This window comes from Electrona antarctica, assembly GCF_951216825.1.
Source record: "Electrona antarctica genome assembly, chromosome: 2".
NCBI lineage: Eukaryota > Metazoa > Chordata > Actinopteri > Myctophiformes > Myctophidae > Electrona > Electrona antarctica.
This window is the reverse complement of record NC_136807.1, coordinates 39,673,625-39,691,982: the sequence shown is the minus strand read 5'-3', so window position 1 is coordinate 39,691,982 and position 18,358 is coordinate 39,673,625. Positions and strand designations below refer to the sequence as shown.

The 18,358-nt window shown below is 43.0% G+C and overlaps 2 protein-coding genes and 1 long non-coding RNA gene across 3 annotated transcripts in view; 2 read left to right on the top strand and 1 right to left on the bottom strand.

Annotated features, from left to right (window-relative positions):
* esyt1a (extended synaptotagmin-like protein 1a) overlaps window positions 1-8,573 on the top strand; it is a gene marked incomplete at its 3' end in the record, with an annotated part of 39,587 nt that extends 31,014 nt beyond the window's left edge. The window contains exons 20-30 of the mRNA XM_079517895.1: window positions 709-757; window positions 1,226-1,315; window positions 3,580-3,675; window positions 3,947-4,018; window positions 4,133-4,219; window positions 4,624-4,770; window positions 5,694-5,806; window positions 6,812-6,907; window positions 7,098-7,229; window positions 7,956-8,061; window positions 8,520-8,573. Of these exons, the coding sequence (XP_079374021.1) occupies window positions 709-757; window positions 1,226-1,315; window positions 3,580-3,675; window positions 3,947-4,018; window positions 4,133-4,219; window positions 4,624-4,770; window positions 5,694-5,806; window positions 6,812-6,907; window positions 7,098-7,229; window positions 7,956-8,061; window positions 8,520-8,573 (1,042 nt within the window). The remainder of the gene's footprint in view (window positions 1-708; window positions 758-1,225; window positions 1,316-3,579; window positions 3,676-3,946; window positions 4,019-4,132; window positions 4,220-4,623; window positions 4,771-5,693; window positions 5,807-6,811; window positions 6,908-7,097; window positions 7,230-7,955; window positions 8,062-8,519) is intronic.
* Window positions 8,574-9,832: 1,259 nt separating this feature from the next.
* Window positions 9,833-11,915, bottom strand: LOC306935065. The gene is made up of 2 exons (XR_013791350.1): window positions 11,236-11,915; window positions 9,833-10,693 (listed from the first exon to the last, which is right to left on the bottom strand). It is a non-coding gene; the product is annotated as an uncharacterized lncRNA (long non-coding RNA).
* A 983-nt stretch (window positions 11,916-12,898) lies between these two features.
* fmnl3 (formin-like 3) overlaps window positions 12,899-18,358 on the top strand; it is a 61,515-nt gene continuing 56,055 nt past the window's right edge. Inside the window, exon 1 of the mRNA XM_079517486.1 lies at window positions 12,899-13,356. Within this exon, the coding sequence (XP_079373612.1) occupies window positions 13,240-13,356 (117 nt within the window). The 5' untranslated portion in view covers window positions 12,899-13,239. The remainder of the gene's footprint in view (window positions 13,357-18,358) is intronic.

Below are 18,358 nucleotides of genomic sequence, written 5' to 3'. Positions count from 1 at the left end.
TTAAATCTGTTGTTGAATGGGCGGTGGGTACACTGTTAAATCTATGTTGAATGGGCGGTGGGTACACTGTTAAATCTGCTGTTGAATGGGCGGTGGGTATACACTGTTAAATCTGTTGTTGAATGGGCGGTGGGTACACTGTTAAATCTATGTTGAATGGGCGGTGGGTACACTGTTAAATCTGCTGTTGAATGGGCGGTGGGTATACACTGTTAAATCTGTTGTTGAATGGGCGGTGGGTACACTGTTAAATCTGCTGTTGAATGGGCGGTGGGTATACACTGTTAAATCTGCTGTTGAATGGGCGGTGGGTATACACTGTTAAATCTGCTGTTGAATGGGCGGTGGGTACACTGTTAAATCTGTTGTTGAATGGGCGGTGGGTACACTGTTAAATCTGCTGTTGAATGGGCGGTGGGTACACTGTTAAATCTGTTGTTGAATTGGCGGTGGGTACACACTGTCGCGTCGGGTCGCATGTTGTAGGGAAGTGTCGCACGGTCGGCTTCCGACCGTCGGATAGCAGCGGACTTCAAGCCATAGGCTACAGTAGTACTGTAGCTGCCTGTCGGTGTCGACTCTCAGGTGCATTCAGTAACTTTCTTTCACACCTTCCAACCGACTGATCCCCTGACTTCATGTAGTGATAAGTAGTAGTCTATTTGGTGGAGAGCTACCTTAAGGATTGACCTGGCCTTGTTTTCTCAGGTTCAAGTTGAACCTACGAGACATCATCAGCGCGCAGTTCCTGGATACGGTGTGTGACACATTTCTGTTATATGATATTATAAGACTTTCTCAATCTGTTGTAAACGCAGACAAACATTGTATGTAGCCTAGAAACAGATTGTTATTACTATAGTTGTGAGGACATTTACATCAGGTATTAGGGTTAGGACACTTTTCTCCTAACCCTAATACCTGACTTAAGTTGAGGCTAACTTCCCAAATCTGTTTTAACCATAAAACAACTGGTGAAATTGTCCCCACAAGTGTCTATTTCTCGGAAGTCTACTATATTTGTGGGGACATTTGGCCCTCACAAGTGTACACGCACGCACGCACGCACGCACACACACACACACACACACACACACACACACACACACACACACACACACACACACACACACACACACACACACACACACTCACGCACACACATACTCACACAACATACTGTACAGTTTTACATCATGGCCCTGCAATATGTGTGTTGATACAGTGGTACACTCTGAGCGATGTGAAGTCAGGCCGAGTGCATCTGGTAATGGAATGGCTGCCCAGAATCACAGACTTACCCAGGCTGGAGCAGGTTAGTTATTCCTCAAGCGTACTTACTTAATCACTTACTGACTTACTTAATTACTTACTTTCATCCTTAATGTCTCTCTCTCTCTCTCCTTTTCTTCCTCCCTTACCTCTTTTTCGCTTCGTTTTCCTTCCCTCTCTTTTGCTCTAGAGCTATACGGTAATTAAAACTGCTGCTCCACAATGTAAACTGTATGGTTTGTTGAACGACAAACCATAGTGCTCTACACGCAGCTTGTAGATTGGCAGTTATCGAGCTTGGTTCACACTAGGCACCTTCAAAAGAAAATGGATCCACCTTTTTACATTAAACCCTAAGGGAAATAAAAAATGTAATGACCAAAAAGTGACAGTAACGCTTTTTCTGTCTGTATCCCTCCTCATCTTCTGCCTAACAAAAACAGTATCCTATATTAAACCTATTATTACCTAATACATAATATCCGCTATATCAGTGGTTCCCAAACTTTTTCATGTAAAGGACCCCCAAATTGACATCTATTAGCCTGCGGACCCCCATTTGTACGGCTCTAGCAGTCACTTTAAAACCGTTTTCATTTCAAGGACCCCCATTTAATGGCATTTCTATCTCGGAGACCCTCAATTTATATTGTAAAATCAATGTTAATTTAACCCTAACGGGTCTATTTCCTTCCATGTTTACACTCTCTGAGTTACAGACCCATAAGGGTCCATTTGGTTCCATTTGTACACTCTCTGAGTTACAGACCCATAATGGTCCATTTGGTTCCAAACTATCATTTAGCTGGGGACCCCCTGGAACTCCCTCAAGGACCCCTGGGGGTCCTTGGACCCCACTTTGGGAACCACTCCGCGATATGCATCGTGAAGTTGTATTTTCTTAAAGACATTATTACTATTATTAATACATCGCCAATCGGGGGCACGGTGGCACAGTTGGTAGTGCTGTCGCCTCACAGCTAGAAGGTCCTGGGTTCGATTCCCGCTCGGGACGCTGTGGGTGCTGGCGGCGTGTTTCCTCCTCTGCGTCATCAGTGCCCATACCCGAGGCAGGGTTGGCGAAAGGGCCTTTCTGTGTGGAGTTTGCATGTTCTCCCCGTGTCCCCTAGGGTAGGGACCCTCACAAAAAACATGCAGTAATCCTGGTCTCTAAACTGCCTCCCCCTGGCCAGCCGGGGCGCCTGATGGAGGGGAAAGGAACTGGTTGGAATAACGTGTTCCTTCCACGCGCTACGTCCATCTAGGGAAACTCCCCCCTGTCAGGTGCAAAGGAGCAACTTGGACACTCAGGCATGAAGGAAGCATGAGTTCAAGTCCGTTGCTCTCCCCATGTCCCCCATATATGGGGACTAGGTTGGCGGAGGGTGTGTAGAGCCCAGGATCACATTAGATAATTGACACAGGGGTGAAAAATGGGTTACAAAATCGTGGGATAAAAATTAAAAAAAAAAAAAAAATACATCGCCAATCAGCAGCGTCAGCTGCACTGCTCTGTAGTGATAGGCAGCATCAATGCCTGCCGGGAGGAGAGAGGTGACAGCTGGCGAGGACAGACACAGACAAGTTGGTGTTCGCCTGACAGCTTCTCTATAAAAGATTCATACATTTTTGACGGGCGAGAAATATGCCATGCAGTTGCTGAGTCTTCATTCATTTCACGTCTACACCTACTAGTTTAAAACGCTGTTGTCAATATTCTGTACTCCTCGCCCCTTTCTTTTTTTGTGCCTTTCTCATTTTTGGCAGAATACATGCTTTAGGCAGCGCTTTTGACTTTATAAAAGGCGCTTAATGTGAATATAAAATTATAACGATTCCGTAGGCCTGTCACAATTATTACATAATCGCAATAATTTTCGCATAATGGTCAATCGATTCCATGTTGAAGTATTTTTCAAAAATAGCAGAAATAGCAGATCTACAAGCTTACAACACGTCACTTTATGATGTGTTAAGTAAGCTTGTAGATAAACTATTTACGCTATTTTGTAAAGTTTTGGGAAAGAAAAACGTATTCAAAATTATTAAATGTGTCTTTAATATTAATTGTGATTTCTTTGTATGTTAAGATTTGTGTTACGAAGCCTAAAACGCAAACGGAAATACAAACCGCAACGTTCCGATGTTCAACGCAAAAACACAAATGAAATCGTTAATCGCAAATTGACAATTAACCGTCAACTTAAATTTGTAATGGTGGTGACAGCCCTACGATTCAGTCTCCTTTGCGAATCTTTGGTCTAATCCCTGAGGCTGATGCGACGGTGTGCCTTTCTTTCTCTCCAGGTTTTACAGTACCACTCCCAGCAGTCGTACCAGAACAAGGTGGTGGCCTCGGCAGCTGTGCTGTTTGTGTATGTGGAGCGTGCCCACGGCCTGCCGGTGAGCTCATAGTTATGCTTCCCACGGGTACTATTTGTTTTGTTTATGGTGACGGGGATTTCCATCATGCCCCTGAGGAATCCAGAAGCACATTACGTATACGCTCACTGTTGTGTTGCTTAGACTTAGAGCACCATAGAATACAATTGTAGGTATATATTCACTTCATTCTTATATGAAATCACTGGTGATGTCATGTCTCTTAAGTCTCAACTCATGCTGCTGATCTCTCTGGTGGGTGCACATTGTTCTTTTTTTAATACGTTCTCAGTTGAAGAAGAGTGGAAAGGAGCCGAAAGTCGGGGCAGAGATTATCCTCAAAAGCACTAACTACCGAACCAAGGTATATAGTCAACCATTAACCCCTAGTTGAAATTCTGTAAGCCAGAAAACTGTGCTTCGTTGTTTGAGGACTGGCAGAGGCAGACATTATTAACCATTTGTGGTTCTCTCTAAGGTGTGTGACAGGTCCACGTCCCCTCGGTGGGACGAAGCCTTCCACTTCCTGGTCCGTGACCCCAGAGAAGACGTCCTTACGGTCAAGGTGAGAGACAAGGTCACCTGTGTGTGTGTGTGTGTGTGTGTGTGTGTGTGTGTGTGTGTGTGTGTGTGTGTGTGTGTGTGTGTGTGTGTGTGTGTGTGTGTGTGTGTGTGTGTGTGTGTGTGTGTGTGTGTGTGTGTGTGTGTGTGTGTGTGTGTGTGTGTGTGTTGTTGAATTTGTATTATTTGGGCCTATTTAACTTTTCAATTTAACTCAATTCATTGTGTGTGTGTGTGTGTGTGTGTGTGTGTGTGTGTGTGTGTGTGTGTGTGTGTGTGTGTGTGTGTGTGTGTGTGTGTGTGTGTGTGTGTGTGTGTGTGTGTGTGTGTGTGTGTGTGTGTGTGTGTGTGTGTGTGTGTGTGTGTGCGCGTGTGCGTGTGCGTGTGCGCGTGTGTCCCTACATGCAGCTTTCCCACAGCTGGGGCCAGGCCCTGGGCTCTGTGACACTCCCTCTCAGAGAGGTGCTGGCCGAGCAGGGCTTGGTGCTGGACCGTTGGCTCAGTCTGGACGGAGCTCTGCCAGAGAGCCAGGTCTTACTGAGGGCCACGCTCAAGGTACTGACTGACTAGCCACTGTTCTTCTCTCAGGCCCCTTTTCCACCAAAAGAACTGGTTCCGTCCTAGATTCATGGAACCTAGGTGCTTTCACGGAACTGGTGGCCAATGTTTTTGTTACAGTTCTGGACCAACTTTTAGGGTTCTGAACCAATTCATTGTCAGTGGAAACACTCTGAACTGGTTCAATATTAGGCAGGAAAAAAGAACCGTGATTTGATCACAATGTTAAAGATTTGACAGATCCTAGGTTCATTGTTTCCTATCCTAATATACAGTTTAAATGTATACATTATTATTTTGACACTATATTGTTTGAATTGATGCTATAGGTTTGTGATCCTAGTTTACTGAGGCACTAGGACACTGTCTCTCTGCATTTGGGGCTTGTAGATCTGCTGTTTTTGCAGAAGAGTTGATTTCTGTTAACACTTCAAGATTTTAATTTTTTTTCCAGAAATAGCCGATGTACAAGCTTACAGCGCTGTGCAGCTTGTACTGTACATCTGCTATTTCTGAAAACCACTGTTCTAAGCCACTGAAGTGGTGGGTTCAATTTATCGATATGGCAATATATCAATATAAACACATTGTGTAGGTGCAATGCACAATAAAGCCACGAGGTGGCTTTTATTTACATTTAAAGATCTCTGTGGGCCTGAAAGTGCTTTATTGTATTTGTGCAATACTTAAAGGCTTTGCCTTTGCTACAGAATAATACAGAAGAGCTCTTGTAATAAATACATGGTAATTATTTGGAATTAACGTATAGTATCTTATATAGATTGTATCGTGGCCACTGTATCGTGATGCGTATCTATCTGTTCTACATCTGAAGAACTTTCTGAAAAACGTATATAACTCAAATCTAAAAGGACACAGATGCTTAATATCCAGAGACTAACTGAGCGTGTGACCTGCAGGTCTTGGACACTCAGCTGGCAGTGGCTGATGTGGCTGATGTCAACGTGGAGGAGGTCATTCCCAAATGGGATCCATCCCATCTAGACCTCAGACACAGGGGCAGCCTCGCTGTGTGAGTCTCTATCGCACGCACGCACTACGCACGCACGCACGCACACTATGGCTAGTCAAATAATATTAGATTTTCGAATATTCCTCGTATATGGGGAATATGAAAATTTAAATATAGAAATAACAAATCATTGTTCGGATTTAATTTCTGAGGCACGCACACATCTCACAGCACATCCCATCTCATCACATAAAGTGTCACATCATCGTCCTGCTATTTCTGTACGCACGCACGCACGCACGCACGCACGCACGCACGCACGCACGCACGCACGCACACACACACACTTGTATAAATGCGTCCATTGTCCTGCTTATTGTTTGTCTCTACTGTACAGTAGCTAGCAATCGTGATTATGATTTTAACATGATTTTAACATGATTTTAACATGATTTTAACATGATTTTAACATGATTTTAACATGATTTTAACATGATTTTGTGTGTGTGTGTGTGTGGGTGTGTGTGTGTGTGTGTGTGTGTGTGTGTGTGTGTGTGTGTGTGTGTGTGTGTGTGTGTGTGTGTGTGTGTGTGTGTGTGTGTGTGTGTGTGTGTGTGTGTGTGTGTGTGTGTGTGTGTGTGTGTGTGTGTGTGTGCCAATTCTCTGTGTCTACTGCTTGGAGGTGTCTGTTCTGATTTGAACGTGCATAAGTGCATAGTACAGTAGAATTATTCCACAAAAGGTCAAGGGACTTAATCCCAAATAAATAATTGCAGCATAGGTATGGTATCTCAGTGATAAAACATATGTTAACAAAAAACACAATCACAAATAAATAGATAAATAGAACATTAAATAAATAAAAACACCCATTGCCAGCCATTCCAGTCCAGTCCAGTGTAGAGTAGACCAAACAGGGGCCCTGATCCAGAAAAGGCCGAGAACCACTGCTGTAATGTGAATGAATGAACTAACCCCATTGTCTTTCCAGAGGTGCTGCTGAGCATGGCGTTGGAGCTGGCCAGGTGAATGAACTAACCCCATTGTCCATGCTTGTCTTTCCAGAGGTGCTGCTGAGAGCGCTGGAGCTGGCCAGGTGAAGCTGTCCATTGGCTACTCCATCGAGGAGAGCAGGCTTTACATCACCGTCTATTCCTGCAGGTCTTTATGCATGCAACACACTGTCTCAATACCAGCCACTGTTTGCTCGCTGCTGTTTGCCTGCAGCAACAAAGACCTACTGTGTTGTGTTCCTTATAGAATCTGTGCATTGTTTTGCGTGTCCTCAGGAAGTTGGTGGCACCACCCTAAGCTGTGTACCGTACTGTGTGTGCTCTCTGTGAATCCGCAGGGCCCTCGCAGCGTGTTCCAAGGAGAGCGCCGATCCTTACGTTACCTTCATGCTCCTTCCCGACAAGAAGGGCGCCACAAAGAGGAAAACCGCCACCAAGAAGAGAGACCTAAACCCCGAATTCAACGAGAGGTGCGGCAGGAAGTTTAACAGGCATAAAAGAGTCAGGTTTTCAATAAAGGATAGATCAACGCCAATTTGAGACAAGCAAAGCGTTTATTAGATTAAGTGCAGATTTGGGCGATTAGACGCCATTAGCATATAAACTGCATACTAGATCATAGATAGGAGAGAGAACCCGCCTTGGAGTCTAGACGCTGGTGGTGGCAGTGCAGATGAACCACCTGTCCTTTCAGCTCCAGGACTTAACGAGGTGGAGCTGGGGATGTAGGTGGTTGGTTCGGTCGCTGACTTAAAAGAGAAGGATGAGGTTTAGAGGCAGTGATATTTAATTTTCCTTGCTGCAGATTGGTTCTAGTAGTGCTCACACTTAGATTCGTGAATGAAAGGATTTTGACAGCGTGGGAAAACGGAAGTGGTGCAGACGATAGCCAGGTGCTGCAAACCTCTAAGTGTGAAATAACAGCTATTCCTTATTTAACATACGCTACTTTCTTTTTTTTTTGTCATCAAAGTTTTTTATTGATTTTACAATAAAGCATACAAAATACAAATGACTTACACAAAAGAAAGAGACAAGAAAAACAAACAAAACAAAACACAACTAGCAGTCAAAAAAGAAAAACCCCAATGGACAACACCCCTCCACATTGCTGACAATAGTGATTATATCTGTCTACATTTTGATTGATTACATATTTGTCATCCGTTTCTTTGTTTCTTTGTGTGATTGTGCAGGTTTGACTTTGACTTCTCTCTGGAAGAGTCCTCTCAGAGAAGACTGGAACTGTCCGTGAAACACAGTGTCTCTTTCATGAGCAGGGAGAGGGAGCTTATTGGCAAGGTAAAACAGATGCAGTTCACAGAACATTAGGCTCCTAGTGAGTGCAAAGATGCTTGCATGTTCCTCCGCTCTCTCTGCCCCTGGTTTCCTGTCTCTCTGCACCTACCTCAGACACAATTGTGTCTTTATGTACCTCAGACACAAAGACACAATTGTCCCTCCTGATCAAGGTCTAACGACCGAAGCGTTGATTTAATAAAGAGCAACATTTTTTGCACGTTTCTGACAGTGTGCAGGTCCTTTTCTTTGTTATTTTAAGATACCTCTTTTACTTTATTTTTTAACAAATATTTTTGAAATAGGGATGAAGTGGTTAATAAATTAGGCCTACTGTATTTCTTTTTAGCTTTGTATGTTCTCTTTTGGTCACAACAAGCTGAAAGGGTTTGAGAAACTGTGTGTTATAGAGGTATGGAAGGACTCGGAATCACCTCTGCTTTTTCTCCTGTTTTCCACAGTTACAGCTGGATCTGGATCAGCTTGACCTGAAGAGTGGTGTCACACAATGGTAAGCAAGATACTTCTAACCTAGCAGGCAGTCTTCTATAGCACCGATTACCAAACTTTTTAATGTCAAGGAATGCAAAGTTTGATACGCATTAGGCCACGCATATTGATTGTACATCTCTGGGAACCCTAACCCCAATGTACAATCTTAATATAACTCTGAGTGTACAGATGAATATAGGGTCCATTTGGTTCCCTAACTCTCAATCATTAGCCGGGGACCCCTAAAACCCCCTCATGGACCCCTGGGGGCCACTGGACCACTGTTGAGGACCAATCGACTAGAGAATGGACAAAGGTTCCATTTGTATTCTAACTATCAATCATTAGCTGCCTGGGAACCCTGGGACCGCCCCGAGGAACCCTGGGGGTCCCCAGGCCCCATGTTGAGAACCAGTGTTCTACACAATACCGAATATTTACTCCGGATTTAGCTCGAAATTACACACACTTAATGCAAGCCTTTTTCTGTCTTTTTCTAGTTTGTTTAGTTTTTTTCCTCAGCACCTGCCTAATCTTTTTTTTACCCATAGTATCTCAATTTCACGGCAGTCTGAATAACGGAGGTATCCGTTTATGATTCATGTGTTTTTCTCTTTATTCAGGTTTGATTTGGTGGCAGACATCAACTAGAAGAATTCATGCTCGATCTTCAGTACGACGTTACCTTAAGTGTTGCTTCTGTGTACCGTGTTTGTGCGTGCGCGTGTGTGTTTGTGCACGTGTTTGTTTGTTTATACAGCTAATGTGCAATGGGACCATTACTGAAGAAACATTATTAATATGATGGCTCCTCATCCCCAAAACAACAGTATTCATGAAGGTCACGTAGCTTACCATTCATACAGTGTTAGGTGTAGGGTGTAGGCGTGCGGAACTCGCGCCATTTAAGGACCAAGTTTTCAGTAGAATATTTTGGCTGTATAGATATACAATAATAATGCAACCGTGTTGCAAATGTTACAAAGATTATGTGTGTGATAAAGCACTTTTAAAGTTCTTCAAATGTTATTCGCACAAAGGGCCTGTGCTGTGATCGTGCTGATGTATACCTGGATATCCTCACTGTCGGTCATGAACCTTGTATCTTAATTTATTTAATTTTATTCATACACCATTTTTGACCTATTATTTGATACTTTGTTTTATGACATTGTTGTGCAAATGTAGTGAAAATAGCCAATCTACAATCTCACAACACATCAATGTGACACGATGTGGGACTGTAGATCTGCTATTTGTGCTATTTTTTTTTTTTTTACAATTCTTTTTTTTTAAAGAATGAAGACTTTCGCCTATAATGACATGCCAGAAAATAGGAGGATGTGTCTGTAGGTTTTATAAATATTTATAACTATATACTGTAGGCTACTCGTTTGATGAAGAGCTTCAGCTCGAAACGTCACACACTTTGTGGGGTGCGTCGTGCATGTTAAATTAATTGATGTAAACTGGAGCCCAACTGCGTGCAAGCGTTTTTCTAGTTTGTTTGGTTTTTCGCTCAGCACCAGACTAACCTTTTTTAAATATATAATATTTAACCAATGAAAGTATTAACAAGTGCTCGTGACTATACTTTGTTTGGACCATTTGGAACACAGGTTCTGTTTTTCCATTCCCTGAAAAAATAGGAAACGGATTTGGACAAGGTTTCCGCCTGACAGCGACAATATTCCAAGGTTTAACCATGACTATGAAACTGAAAATGAATCCTTTTAAATTTATTTTCTATGAACTTGAAACAATTCCCTCAAATTCCTTTGTCTATATGTGTTTATATATATATATTTGCCTTATGTATTACTCAACTGTGCACAATTTTTAAAAGAAATGTTTATGTTCCGAATGAAGGGGTTTTATATGTTTTAAATACGTAGATGCATCTGATGGTTGTTTTTTCTAATTCAGGTATTCAAGTATTAAGGACCGTCACACGTGCCACTGAAAATAAGATGCGAGATACTGTGCGAATAAGTCTAAATCACTGTGCTTTGAAGAGATATATTTTCACAACATTAGAGACATATCACCCAGTGTTCTTAGTCCCAGGATTCATTGTGCTCAGTGGTGGAAATAGTTCAAAATTTTTTCAGTATCAGTATCAATACTGCAATGTAGAAATACTCTGTTACAAGTAAATACCCGTGCAGGAGGATGCTAAACGCACACCAGTCTTAGGCTGAGCTCACACCTTTCATGCAATTCTCGTGCTCGTTGGATGCTCGTTGGGTAGTGTCATGGCCGCCCAATGTATTGCCAATGGAGGTCACATGGTTTGACCCAACATTGTGTTGGGTGAGGGGGAGGGGCGCAGTCGTGCGCCCCTCCCCCTCACACAACACAATGTTGGGTCAAACCATGTGACCTCCATTGGAAATGCATTGGGCCGCTGGGCGGCCATGACACAACACCCAACGAGCACAGAGAATTGCATGAAAGGTGTGAGCTCAGCCTTAGTAGTGGTGCCAGCTCACGGCAGAAACATCTAAAGAGTTAAGTCTTAAAAAGACAAAAGAGTGGCTGCACACACTGATAGCCAAAGAGCCGATTATTTATTAGGATGCAGAGTAAAAACCAACGTTTCGGCAGTACAACTGCCTTCTTCAGGGTATCGGCTCTTTGGCTATCAGTGTGTGCAGCCACTCTTTTGTCTTTTTAAGACTTAACTCTTTACAAGTAAATACCCGGTCATTAAAATGTACTTGAGTAAAAGTACAAAAGTATTGGCTCACAAGGTATCATATGTATAGTGTATACAATAATATTATATTAAAATCTTTTGAAAATGGCCATGTGAGCTTGTAGATTGGCTATTTTCAAATAGCCAAACTTTAAATAGGACTGAATATATGTTTTGTAATAATAATTAAAATCCACAAAGCAACTGGTAATTACGGTTTTCAATTGTGCTGTAATTGCACTGGAGTAAAAGTACAATATTTGCGTTGTAGTGGAGTAGAAGTATTGAAATTTGGAAATACTCAAGTAAAGTTGAAAGTAGTTTCCACCACTGATTGTGCTTGTACGTGATCGTACTGTAGTGCCAAATCCAACAGGATAGATAATGCTGAACGCCATTGAGTCGTGTTTATGAGCCGTTTTCAAACATAGCAGCTATAGAACCCTTAGCCATTAGGCCTATATTGAGATAAGCATGCAATTACGTGGCAAAAATAAGTTATTGTCGCTCCACCTCCACCTCACTGCTTACGCTCAAAAGAATTAGCTTGTGGTAATGGAAACAAGGAAAATAGAGGTAAACAATTTTAGAAACTGCTGTGCTTTGACATAACTTGTAAACCTCATCATGTGCCTGCTCTGACATTGTTGAATAAACTCTGCATTCTGAGTCACCCACTGTTCTTAATGCGTCGTCTTTTTTGCCAAAGAGGATGAGCACAGAGTCTTAAAGCTGCATTCTGGGATAGGACACAGGACAAGTAGTAGGCCTACTGTCCGAAACCGGGCGGCTAGCGTAGCTGGAGGAATAATCGCATCTATCTCATTCTCAATACACCTTAAAACACCCTATATACAATGTTCTTGCCTGGTGCAGAGCGAGTCGCGACACTATCAATCCTATACTAAAATTGGCTGATGGGACAGCGGACATAATATAACCATAAACAAACCCCATACACAGGCATATATCACATGATTCAGACATAACCATAAACAAACCTCATATGGCCAATGTCCATATGCATATTTATAGGCATATATCCGGTTGTCTAGAGCCACAGATCTAGACAACAATGCACATAATACTGGACAGACAGAAATATGGACATCTCCATATATGGGCAGAAAATGGACACCGACAGAACACAGAAGGGTACACAACAACGGACACTCTCTGACAACTTGACAAGGATCCTGACTGTCTCAGACATAATTTATATTAAGTAGCTTTTTGATCAATGAAATGTCGTTGGCTCGCCACCAGGTCGCGATAAAGTGCTGACGCAGAGTTTTAACAATCCATCCAGCTGTATAAAGAGCTCACCGCCAACAGATGTGGGAGAGAGAGAGAGAGAGAGAGAGAGAGAGAGAGAGAGAGAGAGAGAGAGAGAGAGAGCGAGAGCAGTGGGAGTGATAGACAATCAGCTGCATCAATGGGGAAGCTTTCTTTCTTAGCAAGGGGGTGGGGCAACAATTGAAAGACTGCCCCCTGAGTGGAGGCAGCAGCATCGAATAACCCCAATCTGGATCACACAACAATAATGAATGGAAACACAACGTAGCCAGCAAACTTCTGAAGCAGCTAAAAGAAGCAACTGTTTGTCGGGACTAGGATAGGAAGTTATCTGTTGAGAGGATATTTCAGATATTATGGATTGGCCAGGTACACCCGAGCGCATTTTTGGAATAACAAAGCGCAACTCTCTTTTTTGTTACTTTGGGAGAAAGTAAGTTTATAAGGGTAAAAGTAGTGGCTACAGTTGGATACAAACTGTAAACGTAACCAAGTGTGCATGGCATTTTCTGACAGTAATATGAAACTGCTGCTGCTTTGTCAGCTTTTAATCTCGCCTCTCAGGAGAGTGGCTGATTTGGAGTAATGCTTTGCTGAATGAGATTTTTTTTTGTGTGTGCGGAATACCACAAAAAGAAGGTTACAAACTTTATTTCGAGTAACTGGAGTAGCACCTTTGTACTTTTGGTGGAAAAATGGGGAATATTGAAAGTGTGGACGGCCATTCGGAGTCGATGAAGCATCACATAATGCCACTGAAAGTGCCCATGCCTGACCCCACGGAGCTGGAGGAGAAATTTGCCATGGTATTGGTAAGTTGAAGTTCTCAAAACGTCATGTATGGCTGCCTATATGGTTTATGTGTGCTAACGTTATGTCAGTGTGGCATATCAACAAAGTACTTTAGCGTAATTGTGCATCCTGATTGATTGATTGTTTTGAGTCATTCAAAACTGTGTAATATAGGCTAATTATGGGCTTATGACGTTTAAACTGTAAAAAATTGTAACCACACATCATTACAAACGAACTGCTGTCAGTGATTTGACAAGGGAGTTTATGGTTCCGTTATTTGGCCTACATTTATTGAGTTCATAAATACGACATTGATTCATTGATTGTACACAATTTTCCCTTAAATGTTGAATCTGACTTGTTGATGTTTTTGAATGAGCCGACCTGTGGCAGTCAGTCCCACCCACCAGTCTTTCCTGCTGTTCACCCCTCTCTCCTCCTGTCTTGTGGTTCTTTTGTCTCCCCTAAAGTCAACTGTGCGCTTTTGACTGAAGTCATGAGCGCAGTATAGCACATTAGCCTACGATTATTCCAACCAACTCCAAAGAAATGACATTTCAAGCATGATGGAATCCCTCGTCTACTTGTGTGCCAAGTCTTTTTTTTTACCCGGCTTTGAAAAAAACAAAGATGATAACAACATTTTCTGAATTCCCCCAAAACTCCCACACCCGACTAGAGAAATTGTAAACGAGTACCACCCCCTCTCCTCCGCTCTCACCATCTTCACATCAAGCTAGACGAGCGTGCTTGATACTTCGTCGTGGGGCGGAGTACCGCGTTGGAAATATCCGATCTGCAAGCTCACAACGCTGGTCTCAGCGACGCGCTGTGAGCTTGTAGATCGGCTATTTTCGGCGAGAGGAACTGGCTGGAGCCTAGAGTTGTTGAGTGAGCGCTTTGTAATAATGAGCACGTACACATCACACAGTATCACCCACTCTTCCCATTTGTCAACACATGGTAGTGTCAAGACTCAAGAGGAGTCTTTCATACTCTGTCAGTGGGCCAGTGAAAACACTTTTGAATGCAACACCAGAGATTACAAAATCAAGATCTTTGTTGATGTTTTTTTTGTTTGTTTGATATACCGGTATAACAAACATGGTGGACTATGGACTTTCGACTTTCATTTCTATATGGTTTGATTTACCACCACAAAGTTTGAAGAATAATACAAATAATAATCTGGCCCCAGTGGCCCATTTGTCTCTATGCAGACTACAAGATCAAGACTACTGTAACTTTACAAGTTAATGCTGCTTGTTCAGCAAGTTGCTTCACTACTATGCTGTGATTAATTAGACATGCAGCCAACACCCTTGTATCACCTGCTGTGATACAAGGAAACCGATTTTTCAGGCTTGTACTTAAAATACTCTAAATTTCCTGGCCATGTATTTGATGTCAAACAGCAACACAGGGTTTGCTCACAACTGTTTATTTTCCATAGCCACGCCCCAGCCTTAATTTGGAGTCATTTAAGACCTTAATTACAGTAAGATGCAACAAAGCACTGGCATCTTCTTTGTACAATTCTACTAAATCGTTGCATACCTTGTGTGGATCCTCTCACATGTGTTTCGGGAGAGCTCTCTCTGGAGTCCAGCCATCAGTTTGTTGCCAGAACTATATCAGCAACTATGGACCGAAGCCACGACATCAAGAGAAGCGCTCAGCGAAGAGGCCATTCACTGCCCACTTGTTGACTGCTGTACTCAGTCTCAGCTATTTTGATGATACACTTTGCCGCATCATAAGTGTCACTTATTATGATGATGACAACTCTTCATCACTCCCGCGTGCGCGAGACACTGCGTGAGTCAGTGGGTGGTCAAATAAAGTTATTTTTAGATCAGTATTAGTTGTCCCATATGACTATTGTCATATTTCCCTTGATGTTGGACGGGGCATTGCTTTTCTAAACTTAAGATATGTACTACTAGCCAAAAAAACGTAGTAGACTCAATGTTTCAGCCATGCTTTTGCTTTTCTTCCTTCTCCAAGTTCCTTCTGCAGCCTCTGGTAGCTCCAGATTTCCTTTACTTTGTGGGAAAAGACTGAAATGCTTGTGTATTTTAGTGGCCTTATCAGACAATGCTTCTGGACCACGCTGACTCCCTCTTGTTGTGAGATAAAGCTACATCAAAGAATCTGTCTTTGGTTTGGAACTGTTCAGGAAGAAAGCTTGATGACTATAGCCACAGGTCACTGTGTCCTTTTCTTAACCAAACACATTATGCAAAAAAAACAACAACCTTTGAGAAGTTATTTCTTGATTGTTTCTTTACTGTGCTTAATCTGTCCCTCTTTGTTCACAAATGCATCGTTTAGGCTTAGCCTATACCCTAGTAACCTCAAGAAAATAAACCTTCCATTCATTAATTAATATTTTCCATGAATGAACATTTATAAACAGATAATAAGCCCACCCCACACCCATTGTGTTTCCGGCTTGTACGGCGGCGTGGCCGAGTAATGGATGACAGAGTGTGCAGCGAGATCCCACTGGGATGACAGCAGCCCGCCATGATGTCATGGGCGCAGTCAGTCTTTGCCAGTGTAGTAATATGACTGGGCTTAATGACTTTACCAGGGTCGCTCTGCTCTGCTCTTGCTCTGAGATGGGTGCGGGGAGTGGAGGAGGACAGAGACCCCTGGGTTACATTAGACAATTTCATGCGGCCTCGCTAATAAAATGCCTGAGTCCGGCCTAACCGGCAGCATGTGCTAAAGGCATCTCCCCTCGGTTCTTTTGTCCGGCAACCTCCGCAACAGCTCTCGGCTCTGTCGTCTGCGGCTGGAAACAGCTGCCCAGTGTCCCCCCCCCCCCCCATCTCCCTTTCCTTTTACAGAGGAAATTGTATTGTAGCCATTGGTCCGTTGTGGTCAGTTTCCTTTACAATTAGATCTTTGTTACTGGAGACTGCTACAATCCTAATGAATGCCAATGCCACCTAGTTCAGGTTAAACCAGTTGTTTTCAATGGGCATGATGTGGTATAAATGAGGCTTAAACATACATGCGTAGACAGTGCCAAAGTGCACAGCTGGCCCTCCGTTTGCATAAGTTGCCTTTCTCCATAGAGAACCGTTACTTATCCCTGAATCGTACGGTTTTGTGGGATTCAAAAACCCAAATGGAACTTCTCACTCATTCGTCCAAGCTGTATTTCCCCGCCTTTTTTTTTATATTCCCTGAGGTCTCTCTCGCTGCGGGTCTGGCTTAGTATTAACCAACCACCTCCTCCATAATAATTCCCTCCTTATGAAAAGGATGCGTGATGGTAGTTGTGCCATTCTCAGAGAGGTGTATATGTCTGTATGTGGAGGCCTCGACTGCCTTGGATCCGCTTTCAAGTGGTCCTGCGCGACTGCACCACATGGATTCCTGCGGTCGAGCCCAGGCTGAGGCCACAGCAGAACTCTGAGAGAGCGAGAGAGAGAAAGAGAGAGAGATAGAGAGAGAGGGAAAATTCCCTTTGAACTGGCTGTCTGCCACCGTTCTGGGTTGTAATGACTTTACCAACGTTTTGAAACGGCGCACACGTATTTAAGATCTGTTTGCAGAGGAACTTTATGATTATTTTCTCTACGTGATTGCGATGGAAAACCCATCCGAACCGATTTGTCCGAGTCCACTCAACCTGCCACATCATTTCTTTTTTCTTGAATACTGTGTGACATGGTGTTGCATCATGCACGTGGATGTGTCCATCCAATGCGACTCCTTAGTTCATGTTTCATTCTTCCAAAAAGAGAAAGCCCCTTTGCTTTTTGCATGAGCTCACTGATATGTGTAGGGTAAATAACAGCGGTGAGGGCTACGTACCGGTTTTATGAGAAATCAAACCTAAAGTAAAGTTGCTGACCTAGTGACACCCCCGCCATTCCTTGGGAGCAGAGCATTAAGGGAACCGTGAGTCGAGAGTCAGAAGAACTCAGACGTGTTTGAGAGACGTCAGTCAAGTGGAACTAATGGAGTCAAGCTGTGTGAAGTGTTCAGGGGACATTAAGCCTAAATAATTTTCATTTGTTTGAGCCCGGGGTTGCATTTTATGTATCTGACCAGATAATAACCCCCCCCCCCCCCCCTCTCTCTCTCTCTCTCTCTCTCTCTCTCTCTCTCTCTCTCTCTCCCCTCAACCTCCACCAAACACCACCACCACCATTCTGCTTTTGTAAAGAGAGGAGGTTTGTAACTTTGTATGTGAAAAGGGGGGGTTGGGTGGGGGGGCTGCATGCTCTTTGTTTGTTTGTTGTGCCCCTGAAGTTGGGAGTGCATACATCTGGCTCACTCACCACAGACACCAAGCCCAAAACACAGAGAGAGAGAGAGAGAGAGAGAGAGAGAGAGAGAGAGAGAAAGATGGCCGTGGTGTGGAAGAATTACTCACATTTTGTACTTTGTACAAACGTAGTCACATTATTATGTTTACATACTGAAAGTAAAAGTACTCATGTATTCATTATGCAGAATGTCTCATTTCACAAGTTTCCAAATGTATAAAAGTTGCTTTGAAAATAGCAGATCTACAAGCGACGTGTTGTGAGCTTGTATAGATCGGCTATTTTCAAATAGCCTAAGTATACATATAGGGCTGAAGTGGTTGATGCATGCTCTGTAATTATAATCCAAATCAACAAAGTATGCTTTCAAATAATTGTAGTGGAGTAAAAACAAAAGTACAATATTTGCCTCTGAGATGTAATGGAGTAAGTAAAAAGAAGTACAAAATATTGAAAATTGGAAACAATCCAGTAAAGTAAAAAAAAAATCCTCAAAAGTGTACTTATAAGTACAGTACTTGAGTAAATGTACTTAGTTACTTTACGCCAGAGAGAGAGAGAGAGGGAGAGGAAGAGGTAGAGTGTGGGGGTATTATTGGAGCAGAGTGCACACACACACACACACACACACACACACACACACACACACACACACACACACACACACACACACACACACACACACACACACACACACACACACACACACACACACACACACACACACAGT